The following is a 23679-nucleotide window of genomic DNA, read 5'->3' as shown; positions in this document are numbered from 1 at the left end:
CCAACTCTAGGCCTCGAAGGCCGAATCCATGCCGAGTTTTCCGGATACCCCTCATTAGTATTCATGGAATCAATCTGCATACAATGATTCTAAATATATGCACATTTTTCGCCGTGTATATTAATGAGGGATATCCTGAAAATCCCGCCATGATCCCGGCCTTCTAGGCCTGGAGTTGGACAAGCCATTGCTTTTTGAACGAAATTGAAAATAAACTGATTTGGGTAACTGGCGGCTTTTAGCCTGATGTTATGCAGAGTCAAGACTCCCCATCCAACTTCCTCCCCACCATAGTCCGCCACATGTGTATGATTCATTCCTATCAGCTAATGGAACGTGCTGCCCAATCATGAACTGGCAGACCCAGGAGGAGCTGATTAGCATGTGGGACGACGTCACATCTACTGGTGGGCCACAGAGAAAGTCCTTGGGAGTTTGGGGTTCCAGGATTCACCAACTATATGATGCGAATCCCTGAAGGTGGTTTAGGGGGGTTCCCTCTGAGTCCACCCCTGCTTACTCATTCCAACCATTATGGAACCCAGAAACCCAATCTGAAGGGATGTCACCCCAGAAGGGCTTCTCATTACATGGGTTATATGACTACACATTTGGGGACCACACAGAGAGCAGAGAGACAGACATCAGCAGCCTGATGGTGATAGCCTAAAGAGTACAGTACATTTGGCCAGCGCTTTGTTCAGCAAACATGCCTGTGTATAACCAGAAGCATTTACTAGACCTCAAAGGAGTGAGGCGGTTTAGGTTTTGAGCACAGAGAAACATGGGGAAGATGTTGCCCATTAGATGCAGAAGGCAAACACACGAATCATGCATAAGTGGCAATTACAGCGAAGAGCAGTTACCCATAGAGACATGACGCCAACAGAATATTTCTGCCTGATTCTAAGATGGTGGCCAGCCCATTTAACCCCTCACAGACACTTAGTAGACATAGGCAACAGGAAGATGCACAGCATACAGGAGAATTGAGGGGGACCCCTAAAATGGAGGTAGGGCCACACTGCTCTGACCAATCCTGAAGCCCAGGGTCAAGGAGGAGAGCGGCCAGCCAATCACAGACCTTATCGATGCAGTTAGGCTTATGGACACAGTATAAAAGGATGCAGAAAAATGTCAATTCTGAGATTGTTACAATTGTACTCCAAAAAGTTGGCATATAAGTGGGAACAGAGAGAGGAGGCATGAGGGGAAGTTGGCAGAAACAGCTTGCCCAGTGTTGAGTGTTATGAGATAGAAATTATGGCTGCTGGGCGCAGCAACAGGCAAGGGGCGGGGATTGTTGGGTAGGAGGGCAATCAGCCTGCTGGGAGATATAGCCTAGACCCCCCCTGTTGAGTCCTGAGACCACCAGATCCTGTGAAAGAGAGGTACCGGCTGGAGCCGGGCAGGAGCTGCACAGCTAAAGCAGAGCTTGCAGTGGGCCTAAGCCCATGAGAGTGACCTTCAACTGAGTAACCTCAGTCTGAAAAGCACCCGAGAAGAGGGGGATACCTCCCTGCAGGTAATCATTTTGGGTATCCCCTAAGGCCATGGGTAGTCCTAGTCTCCGGCTAGAAGTGGTGCTGTGTTGAGGACTCCAGATCCCCAGCATGCGACTGGACACCCGAAGACAACACAATCCACGCCTTTAGCAACCATCCAAGTCAGGACAGGCGCGTGTTGGTTCGCTCTGAAAACCCTAAGGCTGCGAGTGCATTTGGAGGAAGCCCACAAGGTGTAGGAACCCTGGGCTCCTGCTGTGTAAGGCAGGGAATCAAACGTGGATTGGAACCCTACGTCCTCTTAGCATAGACCATTGCATATGGTTGTGTTAATCTTCCATCCTGACTCTGACACCTATAGATCTCCCCTCTTAGGTGCCTCCCTCATAGTTCCCTTCTGAGTTGCTCCACCCCCTTACCCCTTAGATACCAAAGCCCCAGGGATGTTTCCATTCCTTAGGGGAATCATTATAACCTCGGTTGTTGATGTCTTTGTCCGCCCCCCCCCCCCGTCTATCGTTAAGCTGAGTAAGCAATCCTTTTCTGTTGTGCACCCAGGGTTCCCCTTATAGGCATTCACTCAACCTTCTTCAGAAAGAGAATAAAGCTATTGAGCCCCAATGTACCAGTGCTTTCCATGTTCCGCTGTGACACATGTCAATGGTCTCTGTGCTTCATGGGGTCTGGATCCAGTCTTATCCACGCACGAAGCACCCCACAGCCAATCTTTACATTCCCTAGTAATACTGCATAGACCCACGTCCTATATCTGGGCCGTACAAAAGTAGGGGTCTCCTCTCCGTAGTTCAAGCTTAATGCCACCGGCTGCTTCTATAGTGTCTGTGTATTGCATGCCTACTTTCTGGTGCATTTGGCTCCCAATGTGTACCTAAAACAGATAAATGTATCACCCCACAATTTGACTCCTAACCAGAGTCAAACTATCTCCACGGTCTGGGGTGGACCTATATATATGTGTGTAAATGACGAGATAGATATATTAATTTCAAAATACAACTATCTCATAGAGGGTGAACGAGCAACAGTTCTCTCTAAACTAATCGTCCTGAAGGAATGGGCTTAGTTACCACAACCCAATCATATAGATTGTATAACAATTCAATTTATTGATTCATATATGAAACAAATTCTTTAAACCCATAAAGTCAAAAAGCGAGTCGTCACTCAATACAATAATATTTACACAGGATAAAAAATACACAATCATAATATTGTAAGTTTCAACACTCCTAATGTGTCTTGGTGTTAGAAGCCCAAAATGTTTCTGTTCTTGAATAGCACGCTGGTCGAACATTCATCAGGGGAAGTTCAATACATGTCAATTTCTTCAAAACTTTGTGCTTAGAGGAGTATGCATCACACATGCAAAAACGAATTTAAAACCTCTAATTGAAACTCTTTCCGCAGCAACAAAAAAACATTTTCATTGCCCAGTTCCAAATCAATGGAGAGTGCTTATTCTACACGTGGCTCATTTGTAGCACATAAGCTCTTTGAACACTAGATTCTATTGAGAAAAATCCCATCGGAGTCACTCCGTGATGATGGATTTACACGTGTATGCCGCAGAATACATTTCACTCTGTTTCTTTACTTCACAAACTTGCCTACGTGATTGAACTACGTGGCAAACCGATATGTACCGTGCTCCAAAACCACAATCGGGCAGAACATCCTAATGGTTACATGCAAGGTGCTTCTGGATCATGCCAAGAAGTCTTGCACGTAATGTTCAGGACCTTCAATTGTCCCACCAATAGCTTTTATACTGGCCTCAAGGTTCTGCACAACCTGTCTGTTTGCTCATTGGTGGCCAGTTCATAAGGCACTGTGCCCTGGTGATTTTCTCTCAAAGTGCCAGATGTATTTTTGAAAAGGGTTCCACACAAACTGGGGTCCTCTTTCTGTGACACTGGATCTTGGCAACACAAATGTGACATTGATGTGTGGTGGCACCCCTGGATCTGTTTCTACTCCAGTTGAATGCACGAGTCTCATCTCCCCATATACAGACCCAGAAAGAAACAAAGTGTGTTCTCTTTGAGGTGATCCAGTGCTATCCTATAGCTTGGTCTGGCCATGTAGCAAAAGCAAGTGCATTCTCTTGCAGATGATCCAATTCTATCCTATAGCTTGGTCTATCCAAGTAGCGAAACCAAGTGCATTCTCTTTGAGATGATCCCATGCTATCCTATAGCTTGGTCTAGCCATGTAGCGAAACCAAGTGCATTCTCTTGCAGATGATGCAATGCTATCCTATAGCTTGGTCTGGCCATGTAGCAACCGGTGCTGGCCCTGTGCACCCCTTTTGCACTAGTCACCCATTCTCTGATATTTACATCAAACATTGGGCCACTGCATGGTTGTGTGGTTCTCTGTTTCGTGCAGGCAATTTCCTGGTGTCTTTCAAGCAGTGCTACACTGGTACTGCAAGGTAATTTCGCTTCAACTCCAAATGACAACAGAGCATACCATTTAGCTAACCAACAGTTAACCAACCTCAAACCCCGGCACAGAGCTGGAACTGCCAAGCTGCTGCTGCTTCTGCTTGAGGAGGGCCGAGGGCAAACAAGAAGATCTTGATACTTACTAATCAAAACGCTCCAGCGCCACACATCCCCCCCCTGTGGATAGCCATGGGGCATGCAGATAGACATTGGACATAGATGGTGGACCTGTGCATATATACTGCATCTGTATATGGATGCTGGACCCATGTGAAGATACTGCCACTATGCATATGCTGTTCCTGGAGATAGATCCCGGGTCTGCAGATATATAATGGGCCTTTTCATAGATAATGTGACTTAAATTCGATCCAAACCCTGGGTATAGGTGCTTGGCCTGGGGAAATATTCTGGCTTGGACCTGCAGATAGAGGATTGGTCTTTGTAAAAATAGTGTGCACGTGTATTAATGCTAACTAGGCCTGTGTTACAGAGGTTGGGAGTGTGGCTACATGCTGGACTTGTGATTAGATAATATACCTGTGGACAGTTCATGAGCCTGTGGATACACAATGGGTCCATGGTAGCTAATGGGTCTGTGGATCGATGTTGGACCTGTGTATAAAGGGCCTATGGATAGATAATGGGCATATGGATGAATGTTGGGCCTAGGGGTAGCTGCTGAACTTGAGGAGAGGAGATGGGTCTGTGGCTAGATGCTGGATTGTGGATAGAGCCTGAACCTGTGGATAGATACTGAGATTGTGGATAGAGCCTGGACCTGTTGATACATGCTGGGACTATAGAAAGACACAGTGAATGTGATGTTGGTCTGGCAGCTCAGCATTGGGTTTGCTATTAGTTGCCTGGCCTGTGGATGGATGCTCATCTTGCCTGGGCACAGATGTTGGGCGTGTGGTCAGTACAGCCCTTACCCAGCATTTGACTCGTCCCTCTTTCTTGGTGCAGTATGCCGGCGTTGAGGCGGGCTATGCCTGCTTCTGTGGTAACGAAGTGGACCTCGAGAAGCACCAGCTGGTTAGTGCCGTGGAGTGTGACCAAGTCTGCTTTGGGAAGTCAAGCCAGCTCTGTGGTGGCGACGGCAGGATTGGTATTTACAACGGTAAGAGATGGCATAAGGCCCACTGTTGTGCCCCCTGAGCAGCAACCACAATGTCTTGGCGTTTTCTTCAGTGGTACCTGCACAAGCTCTGTCAGCGCCTTGAAACACCTTTTTGTTGTATAGGCACATTATAAATAGTCGCTAAATAAATAAATAAATGTATATCACCCAGGTGGCACATCCATGCGTCTTTGCTATGTAGGGCATGTCTAACATCACACTGGCTGTCTGTCCCAACCACGTAACAGGACCCATTATATCTGCACGGGTCTTTGCTAAACTCACACACGATGCCAGTTACTAGAGAGTAAGGGACATTCTTGGGGAAGTGTGAGCATCCAAACCATTCCACTACTTTCAAAGTATTGCGAGCAATCCTAAAACTTGGCGCTTTCCTCTTCACAGTGCCTAGGAGTCCCACCGCCTAGAGGCAGGGACTTGAAATTGATTTATCTGGCATGCAGTGCTTACTTTGTGGGCGTGTTTGCCAAAGCTTAGCTCTGGCCACTGACAGCTATTGGGCTCTATCACAAGGTGGAAGGTATCCGCTCAATACAATGTACGTTACCGCTACTTAGTCCGGTGCAATTTGTGCCAGATCACGAGTAGTGACAAGGCAGTAAGTCTCCATTGGACCCAATGGGGATGGGAGGTGCTATTACCACCAGTGCAAATACCGCTTGTGGTAATAGTGCTGAAAATGGCCGTACGGCCGGCGCATTCACCTTTAGCTCTAAACTGGAGGTGAATGCGTCCAGTTATGGCCATACTCATGATTGGCCCAACCCTTAAATGCGGCGGTAATAGCGTTACTTACCACTGCATTCAAGGGCTAAGGCCCAACTCGTGATGAGGCATTGTCTCATGCTCAGTTTGATTAAGATGTGGTGTTTTGACAACTTTATCATTTTAACTGGAGTTCAGTCATAGTCAAACAACCAGCAACAGCAGAGTTGCACGGCCCACGCACAGGCCAGCTCAATGTCACTCATGAACCTGATGGTCTACGCTGGCGCAGCTGTGCTAGTTATCCATTTTCATGAATAACAATAGGTTGGAAAGTGACACAAATCTGGGCGCTAGTGCTGGCCATGCGCACGCACGCGTCTCCAGTTAGTATGCGCGACATTGGTGCTGCTCCACTACTGTAATACCCGGCACCACTGTCGCAGGAGGGTGGGTGGCCCAGATTCATCACATGTAAATGTCGCAGTAGCATGTATTCTCGTGCTCAATTTATCTTAATTTGTCCTCCAACATATTTTCATCACCAGGGATATGTAAAGAGACCTCTCTTCCTCCTTCAATACATCTGTCTGGTAACCGTACGCTACACGTGCCCTGTAACAGGCTGCCCGAAGGGTCTCGAGGCCTTGCCAACTATTCTTCATCAGATGGACTGCGAAACAAACCTCGTGTCACCTCCTCCACCAATCCTGGAGGAAGAGGCTTTGGTAAACAGGAGCGTCTGGGAACTCTCGAGCACACTCCGGCACTTTGGCCGACCCTTATGGAGCACCTGGGGTACAGAAGTCTCCTTTACTGTTCGTCCTCTACTCTACTGTCCTCCATCTTGCATAAACCTTCTGCTACAGTCAGAACCATGACAGCCTCTTTGAAAGAAAGTATGGTGTAGCCACGGGGCCCACGGGCAGACATGCCATACTGTTGACTGTTTCAGTGGGGTGTATCTTCCTTTTGACTCTCACTGAGAAGATGAAGGAGAGAGAAAAATCCATTGCCAGCCCCCTTCAATCTGCCTCCATTGTCACCACTCTTGCCTACATCCCAAGGCTCCAGAAGGCTAAGACATGGGAATCCCCAGCATGGATGATCACCGATGTGGAAAGCCAGGAACCCCCATCTCACATCCACAAAGAGCCATTAGGGAGCCACTATAGGAAAATATGGTATGAAGTCAAAAGGTCTTTTTCTGTTTGCGAATGGAAAAAAGACTGATTTAGAAAGACTGCTCTGTGACTGCACAGAGCGGTCGTTCTAACTCACACTGTCACACCCCTGCCGCAAACAAGTGCGCGCAGGGTCTGACAGGCACGCCAGGACCCAAAAGCGCCGTATGGGGAGAATGGGTACGTGCTTGTGTGTGTGTGTGTGTTACGTGTATGTGGGTGTTTGGGTTTGGGTGAGTCTTGTGTTGCGAGGGAGGTGGTGGGGGCTGAGTGAGGGGGGTTCGCGGGTTGAAACCCCTCGATAGTGAACAAATGCTGCCAGAGAGGGTGGGTTGGGGGGCAAAGAAATGTCATCTTTTTGCTTTTTTGGGCCGCCTAAAATCGGCTGGAAAAATAAGTTTTTTTTTGTTAGGCGACCTACAGAATGCGAAAATATGACATAGAACCTAAAATTTACCAGTCAGCTGGTCTCTTATCAAAGTAAAGCAGCGCCATCGTGACTCGCTGCAGTCTGCCCCTGTGGCATGAGTTGAACCGTTTCGCCCTTGTCCATTCCCCAAAGCGGCAGGAACAGCTGGAAGGCGTGTCGCGAAATTGTGTTTGAAATCATCATTATCTCGGTCAAAAACCTGAATAAAGTTACACTATAAAAAAGAATCCGGGAATTAAGTACAGGTTACCTGAGGACTGAATCATTCCAAAGTGGCCCAAAACCAAACGAGGGACACCCCGCCCAGTGGCCTTCCACTTCCCCCGTGATGTCTCTCAAGCGGCAGTGAAGGCAACACGATCATCTTTCCATCGCTCTATCATGATCGAGTCAATCTGGATTCTGTCCTTCGTGTAGGACCGAGACAGCGATCCTTCAAGTGGTGGATGACGTCGTTCTGGAGGTCGGTGGTGTTCGCCCGCTCGTTCCTACGGATCTATCAGCATCCTTTGGTACCATCAGCCACGAGGCACGGATTCACACCATATCTTCTTGCGTGGGTTTGGGTAGCCGCATCCTGTCTTGGATCTCCTTGCTGGCCCTGCCAAGTCGGGTAACTGTCCCTTGCGCCGGGGGTGGGTGGCGGGCAGGCCTTGGTCTTATCTTCCATGTTGTTTAACGTCTGTATGGAGCTGCTAGAGCATCGGATGCCTGAGTTGGGTGTCTCTGTTCACCAGTACGTTGACAACACGCAGGTCTATCCCAAGGCATCATCTCCGTCCGACACCCTCCACCTCACTAACGGCCTCAGTGCCGTTGAGGAATGAGTATTCGCTCCATCACTTACACTCAACCATCCAAAAACGGATCTTCCCCATGTATCTCCTTCCCCCTCTGCGCCTCCATATTCTCTCGCGTGGCTCGCTCCTCTCTCATGTCCAGGAATTCCCCCCTTCTCTGGCGTCCTCTGTGGAAACCCTTGGTTTCCCTCTGGAGTCCAACGGAAACTTTGAACTACACATCAAACCTTTCACAGTCGTTTCTTTCAGTCCTCTTTACAAACGGAAAGCCTTTGATGCCTCCCCCAGACTTTCACACTGTCGTCCAAGCTGCGGTGTTTGCCCGCCTGCTTGGCAGCAACGCTGTCTTCCTGGACCTTCCTTGGTCTGTTCTTGCCCCTCTGAAGCCTGCCTGGCCCTCGTCTGATCTCTGGCACCTGAGTTTGAAGGCACCCCCCTCGTTCTCGTGTCTCTTCACTGGCTCCCCATTCCCTCTAGATCACCGTTCAAGGTGTGCTGCTTTGCACACAAGGCAGCGGTTCTGGGCCAGCCTTCTTAATTGGCTGAAAAGCTAGATTTTTATGGTGGCTCGAGACAGACCAGGTGTGCCCAAACTTTAAGGATGGACATTCCGCTTTTTAAGCATTCCTGCCTTTTTGGCCAGGCCTTTTAAGCTGCTGCCCCGGGCCTGGAATGCTTTTCCTCCATCCATCTGTCTCCTTCCCTCTTTAACTCAACATAGAAAGGCTTTCACATGTTACTTGTTTAAGTCTGAACGTTGTTTCTCTTATTGTTTTTGTATTCTGTTCTTCTTTGAACTTTTGGGAGAATAGCTCAGGGGCAATGTGCTCGCTTTGGAAGCAAAACGACTCGGAGTAACACAGGTTCGATCCCCGGGTCCGCGCTTAGAAACCTGTGGGTCTTAAGCGCGTTATAAATAACCTATCATATATCATATAGTAATTGCTTACTATTTATTTTGGTAATTTTGGTACTTCGCTGTGTTTTATCTTGATGTACAGCACCCACTGCCTTTGGTCCATTTTTGTTATTGCATTTAATACATTTTTTTAAATAAAAACAAATATGTTTCCCCCAGATTTCGACAACTCCTTTCTGCCAAATTCAGTCTTTTCTGTTCTTGAAAAACATGTATCAAGCTCACAAAAGATAGACCCTTTAAGAGGGGCCAGCTTTCATCTAAAGAGATGCAATGGGGTGGAGCACAGCTCCCACTTTGGGCCCTGCATGTCCTCTGGAATTCTAAACCATGCGAGAACGCCCTGATTCATGGAATTATTTGCGCCTAAAACGCAGATTTACATGCCTTTCTGCCTGAAAATCCCCATACCTCAAACAGAGGTTTTCGGGCAGAATGGCGCACAAATCTGCGTTTTACGCGCAGATAATTCCATGAATTAAATGTGTCCTGGCCCAAGCGACTCGCAAAGATTGCACTGGGGAAATAGAGCAAGCCCCTCCATCTGTGGGCGCCCGGACACCAAGTCTTGCGAAGGCATCCAGACCCAATCGGCCTTTCTCCTGGAACACGGCTCCCGTGCAGTGCCTTCTGACGAGGCTGCAAAGGAAGGCACTCTCCCTCGGGCCTGCAAAGCTCTCAACAAAAATAAGAGAACATTGGGGCAATCCCCTATTATTCCAGGCCTCCACATTTGCAGGTGGTACTGTAAAAAAAACAATGGGAAACAAACGGTACGTCTCGGGCGGATAGGATAGCTCAGGGGCAACGTGCTTGCCTTGGAAGCAAGATGACGTGGAGCATCACAGGTTCGATCCCAGGGTATGTGCTAAGAAACCTCTGGGTATTAAGCATTTTATAAACAACCAATTATAATAACACCGCTGCTAACCCCCAGAAAGCTCTTTGGAGAAAAATGTCGGAATCCAGAGTCAATGAAATCAGGAACACTATGTCCCTCATGCAATACCAATTGCAGCTGATTCAGAGCAATCTTCCCAGGTAGAAAAAAACCCTTCTGGGGATCCCAGAAGACCCGCTTGTTATTTCAGGAGGTAGTCAATCACCAGAGGTCCTGTCATGGTCCGCCCCTTTGACGGCCTGGGAGTGTCTGTGCAATCTTGTCACCTGTGGGGGCAAGGCTGTAGGTGGGTCGTCCATCACCTTCACTTACGGTCCTAGCAGAGCCGCTGCTTGAACGTTGGCCCACTGATCAAGGCTGCTCCCTCTTTCCTCTGCCAGGCTGGTCAACTCTTAGGGATTTGCCCGAAGTGAGGCTGTCACTTGGACAGGAATCCATTAATCCATTAATTCAAGGGAAAGGCCACCCCGTGGTACACTGGGAGATAGACAGCGAGTAGATCACCATTCTGGCATAGGCCTCCAAAAGCAACTACCTAAGCAGCCAGGATCACCGGTCTGAAGGTAGTTGTGCCCTCAGTGTTGAGGAGCAGGGTCGATACTAAGAGCCCGATTCTCTGGGGGGGGGGGGAGGGAGGGAGAGAGAGAGAGAGAGATCCCTTTCTCTCCTTCCAAACCGGGGCACTTCCCGTGGAGAGAGAGCCCTCTATCAGCTCTGCTCAGACTCTGCTGGAAGGTGAGTGACGGCTCTGAGATCCCGCGCAGCACCGCTTGAAAGGATACTTCGGGGCAGCCCGTCACAGTCAGACCTCTGGTAATTAGCTTTAGCTTGACAACATTGTAATGATTATGTATCAATACATGTATCTTGAATAGAAGTGTATTTAAACTATACATGTATGCATATTTTTGATGATGGATTGCTCCATTACTGTGTGCAGTTACTGCCGTGGTCTTCCCTGGGGGAAAAATGCGGCTGAAAGTTGCCCAGGATGACCTGATCAAGGGGATAAGTGCTGGCTTTTAGATGAGAGGAGAAAGGATAGTTGTCGATACGCAAGAGCCTCTGGGTATCCCCAGCAGCTCTTGAGGGGTCGAGTCTCTTATCCCGTAGAGAGCATGGTTTATACTTAGGGCCCGATTCATGGAATTATTTGCGTGATAAATAGGAACTTTGCGTGCCAAACTGTATGCAAAACCATGTTTGTCGATTCATTGAATTGACATCACAGTACTTTTTCGTACTTTGCGGGTACTTCATGCAGGCTCAGCACTTCTCTGCGAGTGGCCGAATGCCTTGCGCGAGACACCACGCAGAGCATGGGTGTGGCTTGCGCAGAGGGCAGTGAAGGGGAGGAACTCATAAAATGAGGAAGAACAAATGAAAATGTGGGCGTTACAAGGGACGGCCTGCAGGCAGTCCATCGCACGCCCACTATTGCGCGGACCGATACGTATTCATGGATCCGATCGCGCAACCTCTCGGCAGGGAAATGGCCACGTAAAGCCCTCATTCTATCTGCCACCCAAAGGCAGGCATACAGACACTTGCGCATAGGATTCACCGTGCAGAGGTAAGATCAGGTGCCGGATTTAGAGCTGCGTTTACGCAGCCGGGGTTCCAATCTAACTTAGGGGTGCAGGTTAGAAGTGTAACGGGGTGCATGTAAGCAGTGTAGCAGGGTGCAGGAATGGTTTACAGGGGGTGCGCATGCAGATTTTCGGAGTTTTACCCAAGTTACGATAAATCATACACATGTTGTCAGGGTGCCGGTAACAGTTACGCAGGACTGCTCACATGGTCCCCGAGATGCAGGCCTGCTTGCGGGGGATCCCACGCACTGTTTTAACGGTGCATCTATTTGCGCCTGGCGAGCACGCAAAGGTAGCTGTTTCTGTCTGTTTTTGCTTTGCGTGGGAGTGTATCAGGAGCAAAAGCACCCACTTTAAGTACTGCTGTGAGAATAAGTGGTCTCCTGTCCCCTCTCTACCCTTTCAATAATTCTCCTGGAATACAAGTACTAACCCCACATTACGATGTCAATTGCCTAAAAATTATGCATATGAATGAAGGTGCTAACAAAGACAAGTTTTATGTTAGTAATTTCCGGTCTTTGTTAACTGGGTGCCATCCTGTGTGCAATGGCGACTCTGTGTATCTTTTGACTCATTGAATATTGTCTTACAAAGGTGTCCCACTTCTAACTCGGAGATCTTTGGATTCATTATGTTTATTAAGGTTGACCATCTACTGTGTGTGGGCACAGTGAGGCAGCAGGACCACGGGTAGCGGCAGGGGTGTTACTAGGTCTGGAAAAGATCTGGGGCTACGTTAATGTCGGGACTGTCAGGACTCGGGCTAGCTAGCCTTTTGGTTGTAGCCCCTGAACTTCTATCAGGGGCTACAACCAAAAGACCCAGGACTATAGACCCCCCCAACCTCCTCCTAGCGATGCCTCAGGGTAGGGGGGACAAGGGATAGGAGTGCAATCATCTGATGTTCTCATGTTAATTAGTGTAGCTAAATATCTCAGCAAGTTCATGTGTCTGTTGCAAAGATATCTTTGCAAACGATAGAACAAAGCGTCCAACCCTAGTACCGTAGCTCAGCATTTTAATGAACAGATTGTTGTTTCAAAGTCAGGCAGGTCACAGGTTCAGATCATAACCGGGCTGGCCCTTCACCCATTTGCGGTGACTAATGAGGGTGCACTTGATTTGGGTGATAAACCTGCTATTTGAGCTGTCTAAATTAGAGCAGATATATAACAATGAAAGTAGGAGGACTGTGACGCTACGTTAAGGGGTCGGGGCTATGGTCAAGGGGTAGGATGGGTAAAAGAATGGGATCTCCAGGATGAATAACATCGACGCACACTGTGAAGAAGATTGCCTGTCCACTTGTGCAGCATACTAGCACACTTCCCAAAGGAGAACCTTCAAGGGGACCAGGCTCTCTACGGCGTCCTCTCCACCAGGGGTGGACGGATCTATATGATTACTGCGACCCCCAGAAGTCTGATGGCCAGAAATTGCGACTTTTCTTTTCAACCCCCTTTACACCACATACATATGCAGGGGGAGACCCCCGCAACCCCTCCAATACTTGTATTATATCCCATAAACCCCCCCCCCCCCTTCCACACATATATGGTTCGGCAGTCGCAATTCTGGAGGCAACGTTTTGGTATATTTCCAGGGTGGACTGGCCTGTAGGGAACTCTGGAGAGTCCTCCCGGTAGTCCTCTGCACCCTGGGGCTCTTTTGTGTGGTATTTCCAAATGTTCCCACAGGAAAATGGTCCCTTTTGGTTCATTTACCAAGTCATTGGACTCCGTTTTCCCGCTTCCCGGATGCAATTAGCCCCCTAGTGGCAATCAAGTGGAAAGAATACGTATGGCTTAACTGGAAAAAAAAGAGCTTTGGAACTTTGAAAATGGTTGTAAAAAGTAGTAGAGCCATTAACAGTTGCAAATAAAAGCAGTAGAACTCAGTGCCTATCACCTACTGTTCATTTTGACCTTTGGCCTGGATGGAATTCAGAGTGTGATGTGTAAATGGTCTAATTATTCATACATGATCATTGCTAACTTACATCTGTGTTCCCATTCCAGTCTCTGTCGGTGCCTGCGAGGGCAACGTCACCGGGCCCTCTGGCGTCATCTACTCGCCTGACTTCCCAGACGACTACGGAGCAGACAGTAATTGCACGTGGGAGGTGCGGGCTCCAGGCGCTGCCGCCCTGGAGCTTGCCTTCAAGCTTTTTGAGGTGCGTGACCGAAATGATCGCCTGGAGCTGCGGGACGGGCACAGCCATCAGCTGCTGGGTCACTTTGATGGAGGCCACCGTCCTGATGCCCTCATGCTACTGCACACCAACTACCTCATTGTCTCCTTCCACTCTGACCAGATCTTCCACGCCCAGGGCTTTGCCATGGCCTACCGTGGTGAGTATGCAGGGCAGTTTCTAGACAATATTGCGCGCAGGGTGGAAAACCCCCCCTCCCACGTTGCTCCTCTACTGCTCCTCCACACTGCACTCCCTCTCCAAAATCATTGGATCATTGCAATTGAAATACCGTTTTATTCACTTGTACTTACAACTCATAAGTAGTCAATGGGCCTCATTACGAGTTCGGCGACAACCCTCCAGTGCTACCAGCGATTTGCCGCCAAACTCGTAACACTGTGACGCCGCCTGATATCCCGGTGCCACTAGGACATTACAAGTCCCAGCGGGCCGGGATGTCAGGCGGCGGAAAGTGTAAGTCCCCATTCCCGTGGAGTCCCGTAAAACTCCACGGGAATGGGGACACAGAAGCACTGGCACCGTTGCTAGTGGTGCCGGTGTTTCAGTGAAACCATGCCTGCATGGGCCCGTGCCGCCGGCAGATCAAACCTGCCGGGAGCAACGGTCCCTGCAGCATACTTGTAGTCCGACTGTCCGGAAATGGTGCCGATACGCTGCTACAAGCATCTTTATTTCCAGACCGCCAGGCTTGTAATGAGGCCTGTATACAACAATTTTACAAACAGGATTTCATTTTCATTTTACCATGTTTATGTTCATTGTTTACATGAAGGGCACTCCACTGGATGTTGCTGCTGCAAAAGCGTTTTTGTGATCTATTTTTTCCAAAATGTCTCTCTCAATTAAAAGTATAGGTGGTATGTTAACATAGCCTGGCAAAACCTATGAAATGATGGTAACGTGGGCATGCGATTGTACCAATAGGCAAATTGTGAGGGTATATGAACATGTGACCGCAATACCTACAGTTGCAATAAAGAAAACATTTACACTATATACAAGCCAAAACTGTGAGCTTTGTTAATACTTGTTTCCTACATTTGAATTTTTTTTAATGGATAATAAACACATGCAGACGCATAATTGCTCCTGGACGCATGCAGCACCAAACAAAGAAAGTAATGCCTTTGTACGCATTCGCCTCAGCATTCAAAACATCAATTTTTCCAAATTTTTGGCCACTTTTCTAAAACTTGAAATGCAGCAAGACGCATAATGGGTAACAATATTGCTTTTGTACCCCCTACTTATTCAAACCTTTTTGTTTTTGACTCCCATCAAACAGCATAGTTTAGCATGGTGTCCAAACACGTGTTCGCCACCCCTGGGTTTTCATGTAACAGATCAATGGATTCTGGGAGTTGTAGTGTTTTGTTCTTTCAACTGATTAACATACCAGAAACCAATGCTGTTCAAAAGAAACCATAGTGGTGTTTAGATTACATGGAGTCACTCATCTGATCGCCCTAAACCATCTTGCAAACAAGAAAATGAGCCCAGCCACCTGCTACAAGACCATGAATGAATGCCAATCCCTCCCTTCTTCATATATGAAGCCCCCCGCTGGCCATTTATGGCAGTCTTCCACTCCTGTAGGCAGTCTCTGGCCCATTAAAACCTTTTATTTCTCCATAAACCCTCAGCCCTCCATTTTGGCATGCCAGTGCTATGTAGCCGTTATCACGCTGTCACGGTTGTGGGGCAGTTTAAGGATGCTTAATGTCACAAAGAGATGCTAATTTGGGGGTGGGAGCCTTCTTATAAGACCCTATGCAATGTGTTAAGCCACTGGCTGCATCATGGGGGCAGATGCATCTGGGGAGGGCGGGCTATTGTCCCCGGCCTCTGTGCACATAGTGCTGCTGCCTGTTAATGAAATGCTCACTTCTCTCCCCGGTGGGAGATTTAACAGGGCAACCCTGCTGGACCTCTGCCCCCTCCATATATGTGCCCCTAGGCCCAGCTCCATCAGCATGTGTGTTTATGGTGTGGAGAATGCAGAGGCAGGGAGACTGCTGCGTCTGGTGAGCTATCAGAATAAAGTAATCAATGACCGATAGCTTCAGCCAATGCCATATGGTGAGTGGCCGCTGAGTGTCACGAATGCACCACTTTGTATTCTGTGCGGAACCTCAGCCAATGCCATACTATAACCGACCACTGGGTGTCAGAGCTGTATTATTTTTATTAATATTTCTGAGCACAGTGAGCAGGGAGTCCACGTCTGGTTGCCCCCAGGTAACTCAGGGCGACCAACCCCAAGTTCCTTGCAAATGTTTCAAAAAAGGGTAGCAGGCCGCTCCTCTCCAGAAAGAACATGGCATGATAACCTGTTCTGCGATGAGAGTTTGCAGCACACGTGCTCAGAGAGGCACAGCTCCACCTCACTGATGAGGCCCAACAAGGCTGACACGTGTATGGGGTTGCTGTCGGTACTCTTGTTCAGAGAGGAATTGCCTAGCATTTCGGTGCTGGACTGCCCATGTGGGCGGGACAAAGACTGATATGCAAATGGATATTTCCCATCTGTGAAAGGTGCAGTGAGCAAAAAGCGTGTGCTGCAAACTCTCATCTCAGAACAGGTTATCATGCTGTGTTCTTTCTGGAGAGGAGCGCCTGCTACCTTTTTTAAAATATTCATAAAATGTTGGTTAGACACAAATAAAAATGTACAAATCCTCCAGGATTCAAAATATATAATTACTACATTTTATAATATAACATATCAAATTACAATCATTGCCTTACAGGAATTCTTCCTCCCACAGTATTTGCAAGTCCATACCCCATAGAACATTTCTGTATTTCATAAGAAACTGGAAACATATTTTTTGCTAACACATTCCACTAGCAAGTTTTTGCTAGTTTCAATTTTCGATTCGCCACATAGCCTACACATTATGAGAGTTAGCCCTGTTCAATCACAATATGGTTTGTGGAAAAAATAGATAAATAAAGCGAGGTGCCAACTCCATGCAGCGAATATTCCAAAAACCTGCCGCTGTTGGTTTTAGTTGAAAGTTCTACCCGGCTAGATTCTCCATCATAGTCAACTGGGCAGTTCTTCATGGCAGTATTATGCATCATTGCTGATATCTGGGAGTTCTGGCAAAGCAGCAAAGGATTCCATTGCCTAACAATTTGCCATTTCCATCCTAAGCCATTCGGCCTCTTGCTGTCAGCGATCTTGGAAAAAGCTGTATTGTTGCTTGCTTGCTGGTTGGTTCCATGACCCCAGTCAGTGTAACACAGGTATTTCATTCTGTGTGTTACCCCTGTACCCATTTCTATCTGTACCTTTCAGGACCTCAGCCATTGTCACGAACCTACTGATATATGGGCGTCAGGGAGACACCAGCCTCTTCCTGCTCTCTCTCTCAAACAGGGCACTCACTGACAGAGTAAACTTCATAGGAGTCATTAGGCCTCATTCTAAGCTTGACGGTTCGGAAATAAGGGTGCAGGTAGCAACGTACCAGCACACTTTCCAGACTGCCAGGCTACAACTATGCCTGCAGGGACCGTTGCTTCCGGCCAGTCTGACCTGCTGGGGCACCGTCCCCTGCAGGCATGGATTTCACAGAACCTCCGGCACCGTTAGCAGAGGTGCCGGTGCCTCTGTGTCCCCATTCCCGTGGAGTCCTTTTGGAGACACTTTCCACCGCCTGACATCCCGGGCTGCCGGGACTTGTAATGTCCCGGTGGCACCGGGATATCAGGCAGCGGTACGGTTTTAAGAGTTCGGTGGCAACCCGCCAGTAGCACCAAACTCAGAATGAGGCTCATTGTCCCATGGTTCATATGGTTCACATTGGTTACCAAAAGCGTTCAAGAAAAAGTGACAGAGGGCTTACGGTCGGACACACATGAACCCGTGGGTAACACTCTTCTTTAACATTATTCAGCTCTGCAGTTCAGCAACTTTTGTATATGGAAGTGATGTTTAGGGTCCAGATCGCAATCAATGCCCTGTCAAATGGAACAAATAATCACCTGGAAGCAGGCAATGACCAGTCTCCATGCAGATACTTAGGGTCCACAACAATGTCTGTAGGGCAGAAAACTGGGGAGGCACCCCTTATTACTAGAAATACAAAAACGGGCTATGAGATTCTGTAGTCACTTCAAAGCAGATAGTACCAGGATATATTACTTTAAAGCACACCATGAAGCATAGATAGTCTCAGCCATACCTGATGAAAGTACAGAAAAAGAAACATGTAATTTCAAAGCAGAAAAGCCAAAGATCGGCACATGTCACATTGGGAATTGAAGACAGAACCACAGAGCAAGAGGGCATGTTACAAACTGCTGCTGTTAAAAACAGAGAACATAGTGTAAGGGTGCAGAAGTATGAGTCTGACACAGCGGTGGCATGTTTGTTGGCAAAGACATTTATTTATAAAAGTAATAGAAAAGGAAAAACCTATCTTGCCCTATTTCTATGAGGGGTTGCCCTACCTCAACAAAAAAATATGCAACCTACTATAGAGGATTCTCCCCCGAAGTTTAAGATTTACATTGACGACAATCCTCCAACTTAAAATAAGAAGTTTATAAAACCTATGGTATCTCTCCTGATGAACCATAGACAACACTATGGGGAAACACGTGCTGAGGGATGAAAGTACAAATGTAGGAAATAATACCAATCAATGAGGGATGATTGCACAACTGTATGAAAATTCAAGAAAGCATTGCTGTATGAGATTAATACAATAAGAGACGAATGAAAAAAGTATATTCAATAAATACAAATAAAACATTGAAAGGAAGTATATTGTATGAAAAATAATACAATACATCAGATGACAAATGGAATAAATCTGATTCAAATACTACAATTAAGCATGCATGTGGGTCTTGAAATAACTACTGTTTCAATTCAGCACTGAGAGCGCACAGTCTGAAAGTACCACACTAACAAATACATTGGGCCTCATTACGAGTATGGAGGTAGCCATGGTGCTATCAGCGCCATGGCTACCCCCATACCGCATACCGGGTCCGGGTTCCCTGAATGGGGACTTACCGGGTCATTCCAACCTTGGAGGACCTGGTATTTCCCCATTCAGGGAAGCCATCCTCATTCCCATTCGAGCCCCCATAGGGCTCAATGGGAATGGGGAGGGAGCTAATAACGGCCCCGTTAATAACGGGCCTGTTAATAGTGGGCCCGTTATTAGCTCCTTGGTCCTTTAGCGGCTCCCGCTAAGGGCGGCTGGATTTACCAGCCGCCCTTAGTGGGACCCGCTAAAGGCCCTCAGAATGCAGTGGTAAGGGGTTAACGGCACCGGCATCCTTACCGACGCCGTTAACCCCTTACCGCCGCACTCGGAATGAGGCCCATTGTCTTCTATTATTGCTACGGTCACAATAAGGGTACATGACGTGCAGATCACAGTAAGAACATAACATACTATTACACAGGAATCACCCAAGGGAAAGGAAAAAAGCCAACAGTGACTGGAACCAATACAAAAAAAAATGCTAAGGGTCCTGTCAGGATAACTAGTAAAGTAAAATGTCCTCCGTCCTGTGTCCATACCTATTTCCATCCCTTGCACTCTAGACTAACTAAGGAAAAACTGGTTGTCTGATTGATCTAGAAGGAGGCATCTGTTGTTCTGGATACAAATTTCAAAAGTTCAGTCCTTGATGAGAAAACTGTCTAAAAAAAAGGTAAATGTTTAAGTGGTCTTTGGAGATCTTAAGACCACGTTCGATAGTGTCCCCTGCAATTCATTGTTGCAGGTACTTAGGAGGAAGGGTACTCCGGACTATTTGCGGTTTATTTCAGCCAGTTGTATACCGATATCAAGGCAGTCATGTGTTGGGGTTTAGGTGGTGAGACGACGGATGAGTTTGAAGTTGTAAGAGGAGTGAGGCAGGGATGCGGCAATCCCTGGACTGTCCAAGTTTAAGGAGGCGCTCTTGCATGTCTTGGCAACTGAGGGGGGATACTCCCTCCTGTGGGTAACATGTTAAGAAGAGCCTGCTGGCCCTGGATTTGGAGGATTTGTGGAAAAACCAGACAACAATCAATAGGGGACGCAGGCTTGTGGTGTGCAAAGCTTGCGAGACAGTTATCATGGGAAGGGCTGGAGGATGGCTGCACTCGATTGAGAACAGGCCACATGTATTTGTTGAGTAAACAAACTTGTGGTTTTGAACCATATCTCAATATGATTGCCACCCCTTTGGCTCATTCTCTTTTTCTCCAATTCAGGACAAATGCCTTGGGTGTTGCCAAATGTAAAAGTAGCGGGTCTGTTTCTATCTCTCCTATTTGTCTTGTCTGTGGACTAGAAGAGGAGACGATTTTTCAGTTTGTATTGTTCTGTGAGGGCTATAGAGCTATAAGGGCTACGTATTTGTTTCTGTTGTTTAAACTTCTTAATGTCTGCTCCACAGCTGAGGGCTTGGTCCTCTGTAGATTGACAGTCGAGTTAAATGTTTCTTATCCTACTAGTAAATGTATACAAAGAGCATGGCTGATTCACAAACGATCCATTTTATTCTGATCATAGCATTGACTTTAATTATTTTATTCTCCGCAATCTGTCGATGTATTATATCTTTAACTGTTTTAATCTGATTGGCTGTAGTTCTGTTTATTACAACTTGTTTTTGCATTGTTTGTATTATTATGCTGCAGACTAACGTCGAATAAAGCAGAATTGACTGACTGATGAGAAAACAACATGAGTGGTTCTTTAACTTGAAAGTTCTTTATCTTAAAAGCTCTTCCAAACATATGCTCTTTTCTCCAGTTCACAAATGTAGTATCAAGTCTTGTGCACTAGCTGGCCAGACTTGACTGTAGATCTTCTTATCACAAAACACAGTTCCTAAGTATCAGGGGGAGTCTCTTCCCCTGTTCTTTCTCCAGCTCACACATTTAGCATCAGGTCTGGTTCACTATCCTGCCAGACTTGACAATAAATCTTAGAATTCCAGAAAATGTCTCTTCTTTTGGCAATGGGTCCTCAACCCCTTGTTTTAGCTTCTTGCACCTCTCTTTCTTGGTTACATGGGTCCCAGACTCCTCTGCCTGGGCGTAAGATATGGGAGGGACAGGTGGGACAAATCCCCCCACAGTTTTAGGCAGGGGGATATCATGCCATTTATCCCCCCTCTGCCCCCACAATCTGAAGCAAAGCGAGGAGCAGGGGTTTCATTTTTGCAAGGCTGCCTGTGTTAACTTAAAATCAGGGCCGGTACTCGGCTCTGCTCATACAGTGTCTTTCGCTCAGAGACAATCAGTCACACTGGCTGGCTTTGTGTGGCTGGCAGTCTGGTGCACCGGTCCTGGACGCGCACATAATTATCTTCTATCTGCTTGTGCGCACCTGCGCATTGGACCCTGGGCATCGCCCAGGGAACTAACTGCATGTGCCCTCTGTGCTCGGATCACACATGATGATGCATAGTGCACTGCAGCACAGCCAGGACAGGGTGACCGGTGCTGAGTCTGTTGCTGAACTGACTGGCGCGTGTGAGGCAGCAAGCAGGCTTCGACGCATGCTCAGCCTCAAGAGTCAGGCCGGCCCTCAAGCAGCAGCAAAATTCTCAGTGCTTGCTGAGAAAGTTTGTCTCTGATTTAGCAAGACGAGAGCTAAAAGGTCAGTGGGAATAGTACATAGATTCATTTGGTGAGGCGCCCAAGCAAACTCTTGTCATTTCTTTTCCCACTTTTTGGGAACGGGGTCTCTGGTCTCTCGACTACTTCCCTGACGCCCGATGCTCCTTCCCTCTCTAGACCAGGTCATATAAGGGAGGTGGGTGCATGGGTGCACCCCTGGTAGGTCCCCTCTGGTTGGAGGTTATTGAAGCCATTAACCCCGTTTTTCCATGCAGCCCTGGAGAGACCCTTTGGACATTCTTCTGCCTTTCCTCCCTAATCCTCTCTGAAGGCTGACATTAAGGTCTGGATGGTTTTATAGGGAGGAATGTCTGTTGCCTTCCTGGGTCTTTTCTTCTCGGGAGCACAACAGTTCCTGTCTCTTTGATTGGATGACATTCCAGGCATTTTGCTTAAATGGCTGGTTGGAGGTGGCAGCTATACCTAAAGCAGTCCAGCCTTGATGGCAAAATAAATGATTTTTTATGGAGCACAGACAACTGAGCTCATAGTTTTGAAAGTATGAACCATTACTGTTGAAATTGCATCAAAACACCTTCATCCAGCTTCACTCTACCTCTAGATTGATATGTGTGAAATCCCTAACTCTTATATAATGTTGATGTCCTTTTGATGCTGAATGCTTTAAGAGAGGCTTTATACAGACTGATGATAGTGCCTGCTCGCTGTGAGGCAAGGTAAGCAACATTATTAACAATTAGTTTTGGGCTCGTCGTATTTGATATCAGTGTACACTCATTGCGTTTTGTTAGGTTTTAGAAGATGCCTTCAGCAGGTTTGCATTGGATTGATCTGCCAGTGCAGTGTGGGTTCTGCTGGCGAGCGGCCGTCCATTACCATCACAATGCTTTCCTGGAAGAGTGGCCAGAATCCATGGGCTTGCAATTACGGGTGCATATTTCACATTGGTCATTAAAGCTGCATTGCCTTTTTAAAATCATTGTTTATCTGCTCTTGGACGGCCCACATGGGCTGAATGGTGCGGCACCCGTGCCCAGCTGTCGCTGCAACCAAAATTAGTGTTGCTTCTTCGCTGCGGCGACCGATGTTCTGACCCGGGCATGATGCATATTATTAGCAGCACTTTGGCTTTTAGTGCTACGATAAAAATTAAACCATCGCTATCATCCATGCAGATTGTGTTTAATGTTCAGTCCTGATTATGAGCTAGAGAAATTGTAAAGGCAATGGAGGTGCAGTAATGTATAGTAGCGCATTTGGTTCTGCGGCTGCTGCCTGGTGGAGCTTTTTGATATATATACTCGCCACTCACGTTATGAAGCGTCATGATGATGCCACATTCATAGCAATTTCCTAGAAAGTGCAATTTTGGTAAAAGCGGGCGAGCAGATTGTCCAATTAATAACTAACCACTTGTCACGCCACTTACCTGGAGACCGGGGTCCTCTGCACCTACTCGCTCTCCTCTCTCTTGGCGGATTTACCCGCGCTTTCGCCTGCGGGGATCCGCCATGGGGAGAGCTTCTGGGGTTCCCGTCGGGAGTCCTCTGCGCATGCGCGGGAGACCATGGTCTCGATTCCGCGCATGCGCAGTAGATTGGGCTCTCTCCACGGCGAGTGCTCGCGTTCCGAGCCTCGCTTTGGATGTGCCGGCACCCAGTAACGAGACGGCTTGCGTTTCAAGCCTCTCTCGGGTGCTGGCCATCCTATAAAGCGAGCCTCGATCAGGGGCAAGTCGCGTCTCAACGCGGTTTGCCCTGATCGTGTTTTCGCTCGTTTTTACTACCTACCTGTGCCGGCCCTGCTCAGTCTCCTGCTCCTGCCTGAACCCTTCCCTGGGTTCCTGCCCCTGCAGCTTATCTGGTCCTTCTCCCTTTGGGGTCTTGGTGTTCCATTTGGGTCCCAGAGTTCTACCCTTAGGTGCTGTTTCGTTTTTTCCCTGGGTTCCCCTTCTCTGTCCTTTCCAGTCCTGTTCCTGGGTTTGTTTCCCAGTCCTGTTCCAAGGTTGGTTTCCCAGTCCTGTTCCTGGGTTGGTTTCCCAGTCCTGTTCCTGGGTTCGTTTCCCAGTCCTGTTCTTGGGTCTGGTTCCCACACTCTGCCTGAGCCATCACCTGTTTCCTTTGGGGCATTGAGCCTCCCAGCTGCTTCCAGTCGGATCTTCCACCTGCCTGCCATCCTTGTTTCTCCAGTGGTTGCGGTTGTCCGGC

General features: G+C 47.7%; 1 protein-coding gene across 1 annotated transcript in view; it reads left to right on the top strand.

Moving 5' to 3' along the window:
- Window positions 1–23679, top strand: part of KREMEN2 (kringle containing transmembrane protein 2) — a 105892-nt gene that overhangs the window by 66824 nt on the left and 15389 nt on the right. Inside the window, exons 5-6 of the mRNA XM_069651672.1 lie at window positions 4943–5096; window positions 13670–14002. Of these exons, the coding sequence (XP_069507773.1) occupies window positions 4943–5096; window positions 13670–14002 (487 nt within the window). The remainder of the gene's footprint in view (window positions 1–4942; window positions 5097–13669; window positions 14003–23679) is intronic.

Source organism: Ambystoma mexicanum, chromosome 3p (genome assembly GCF_040938575.1).
Source record: "Ambystoma mexicanum isolate Mex_15411 chromosome 3p, UKY_AmexF1_1, whole genome shotgun sequence".
Lineage (NCBI taxonomy): Eukaryota > Metazoa > Chordata > Amphibia > Caudata > Ambystomatidae > Ambystoma > Ambystoma mexicanum.
This window is presented reverse-complemented; position numbering and strand designations above follow the sequence as displayed.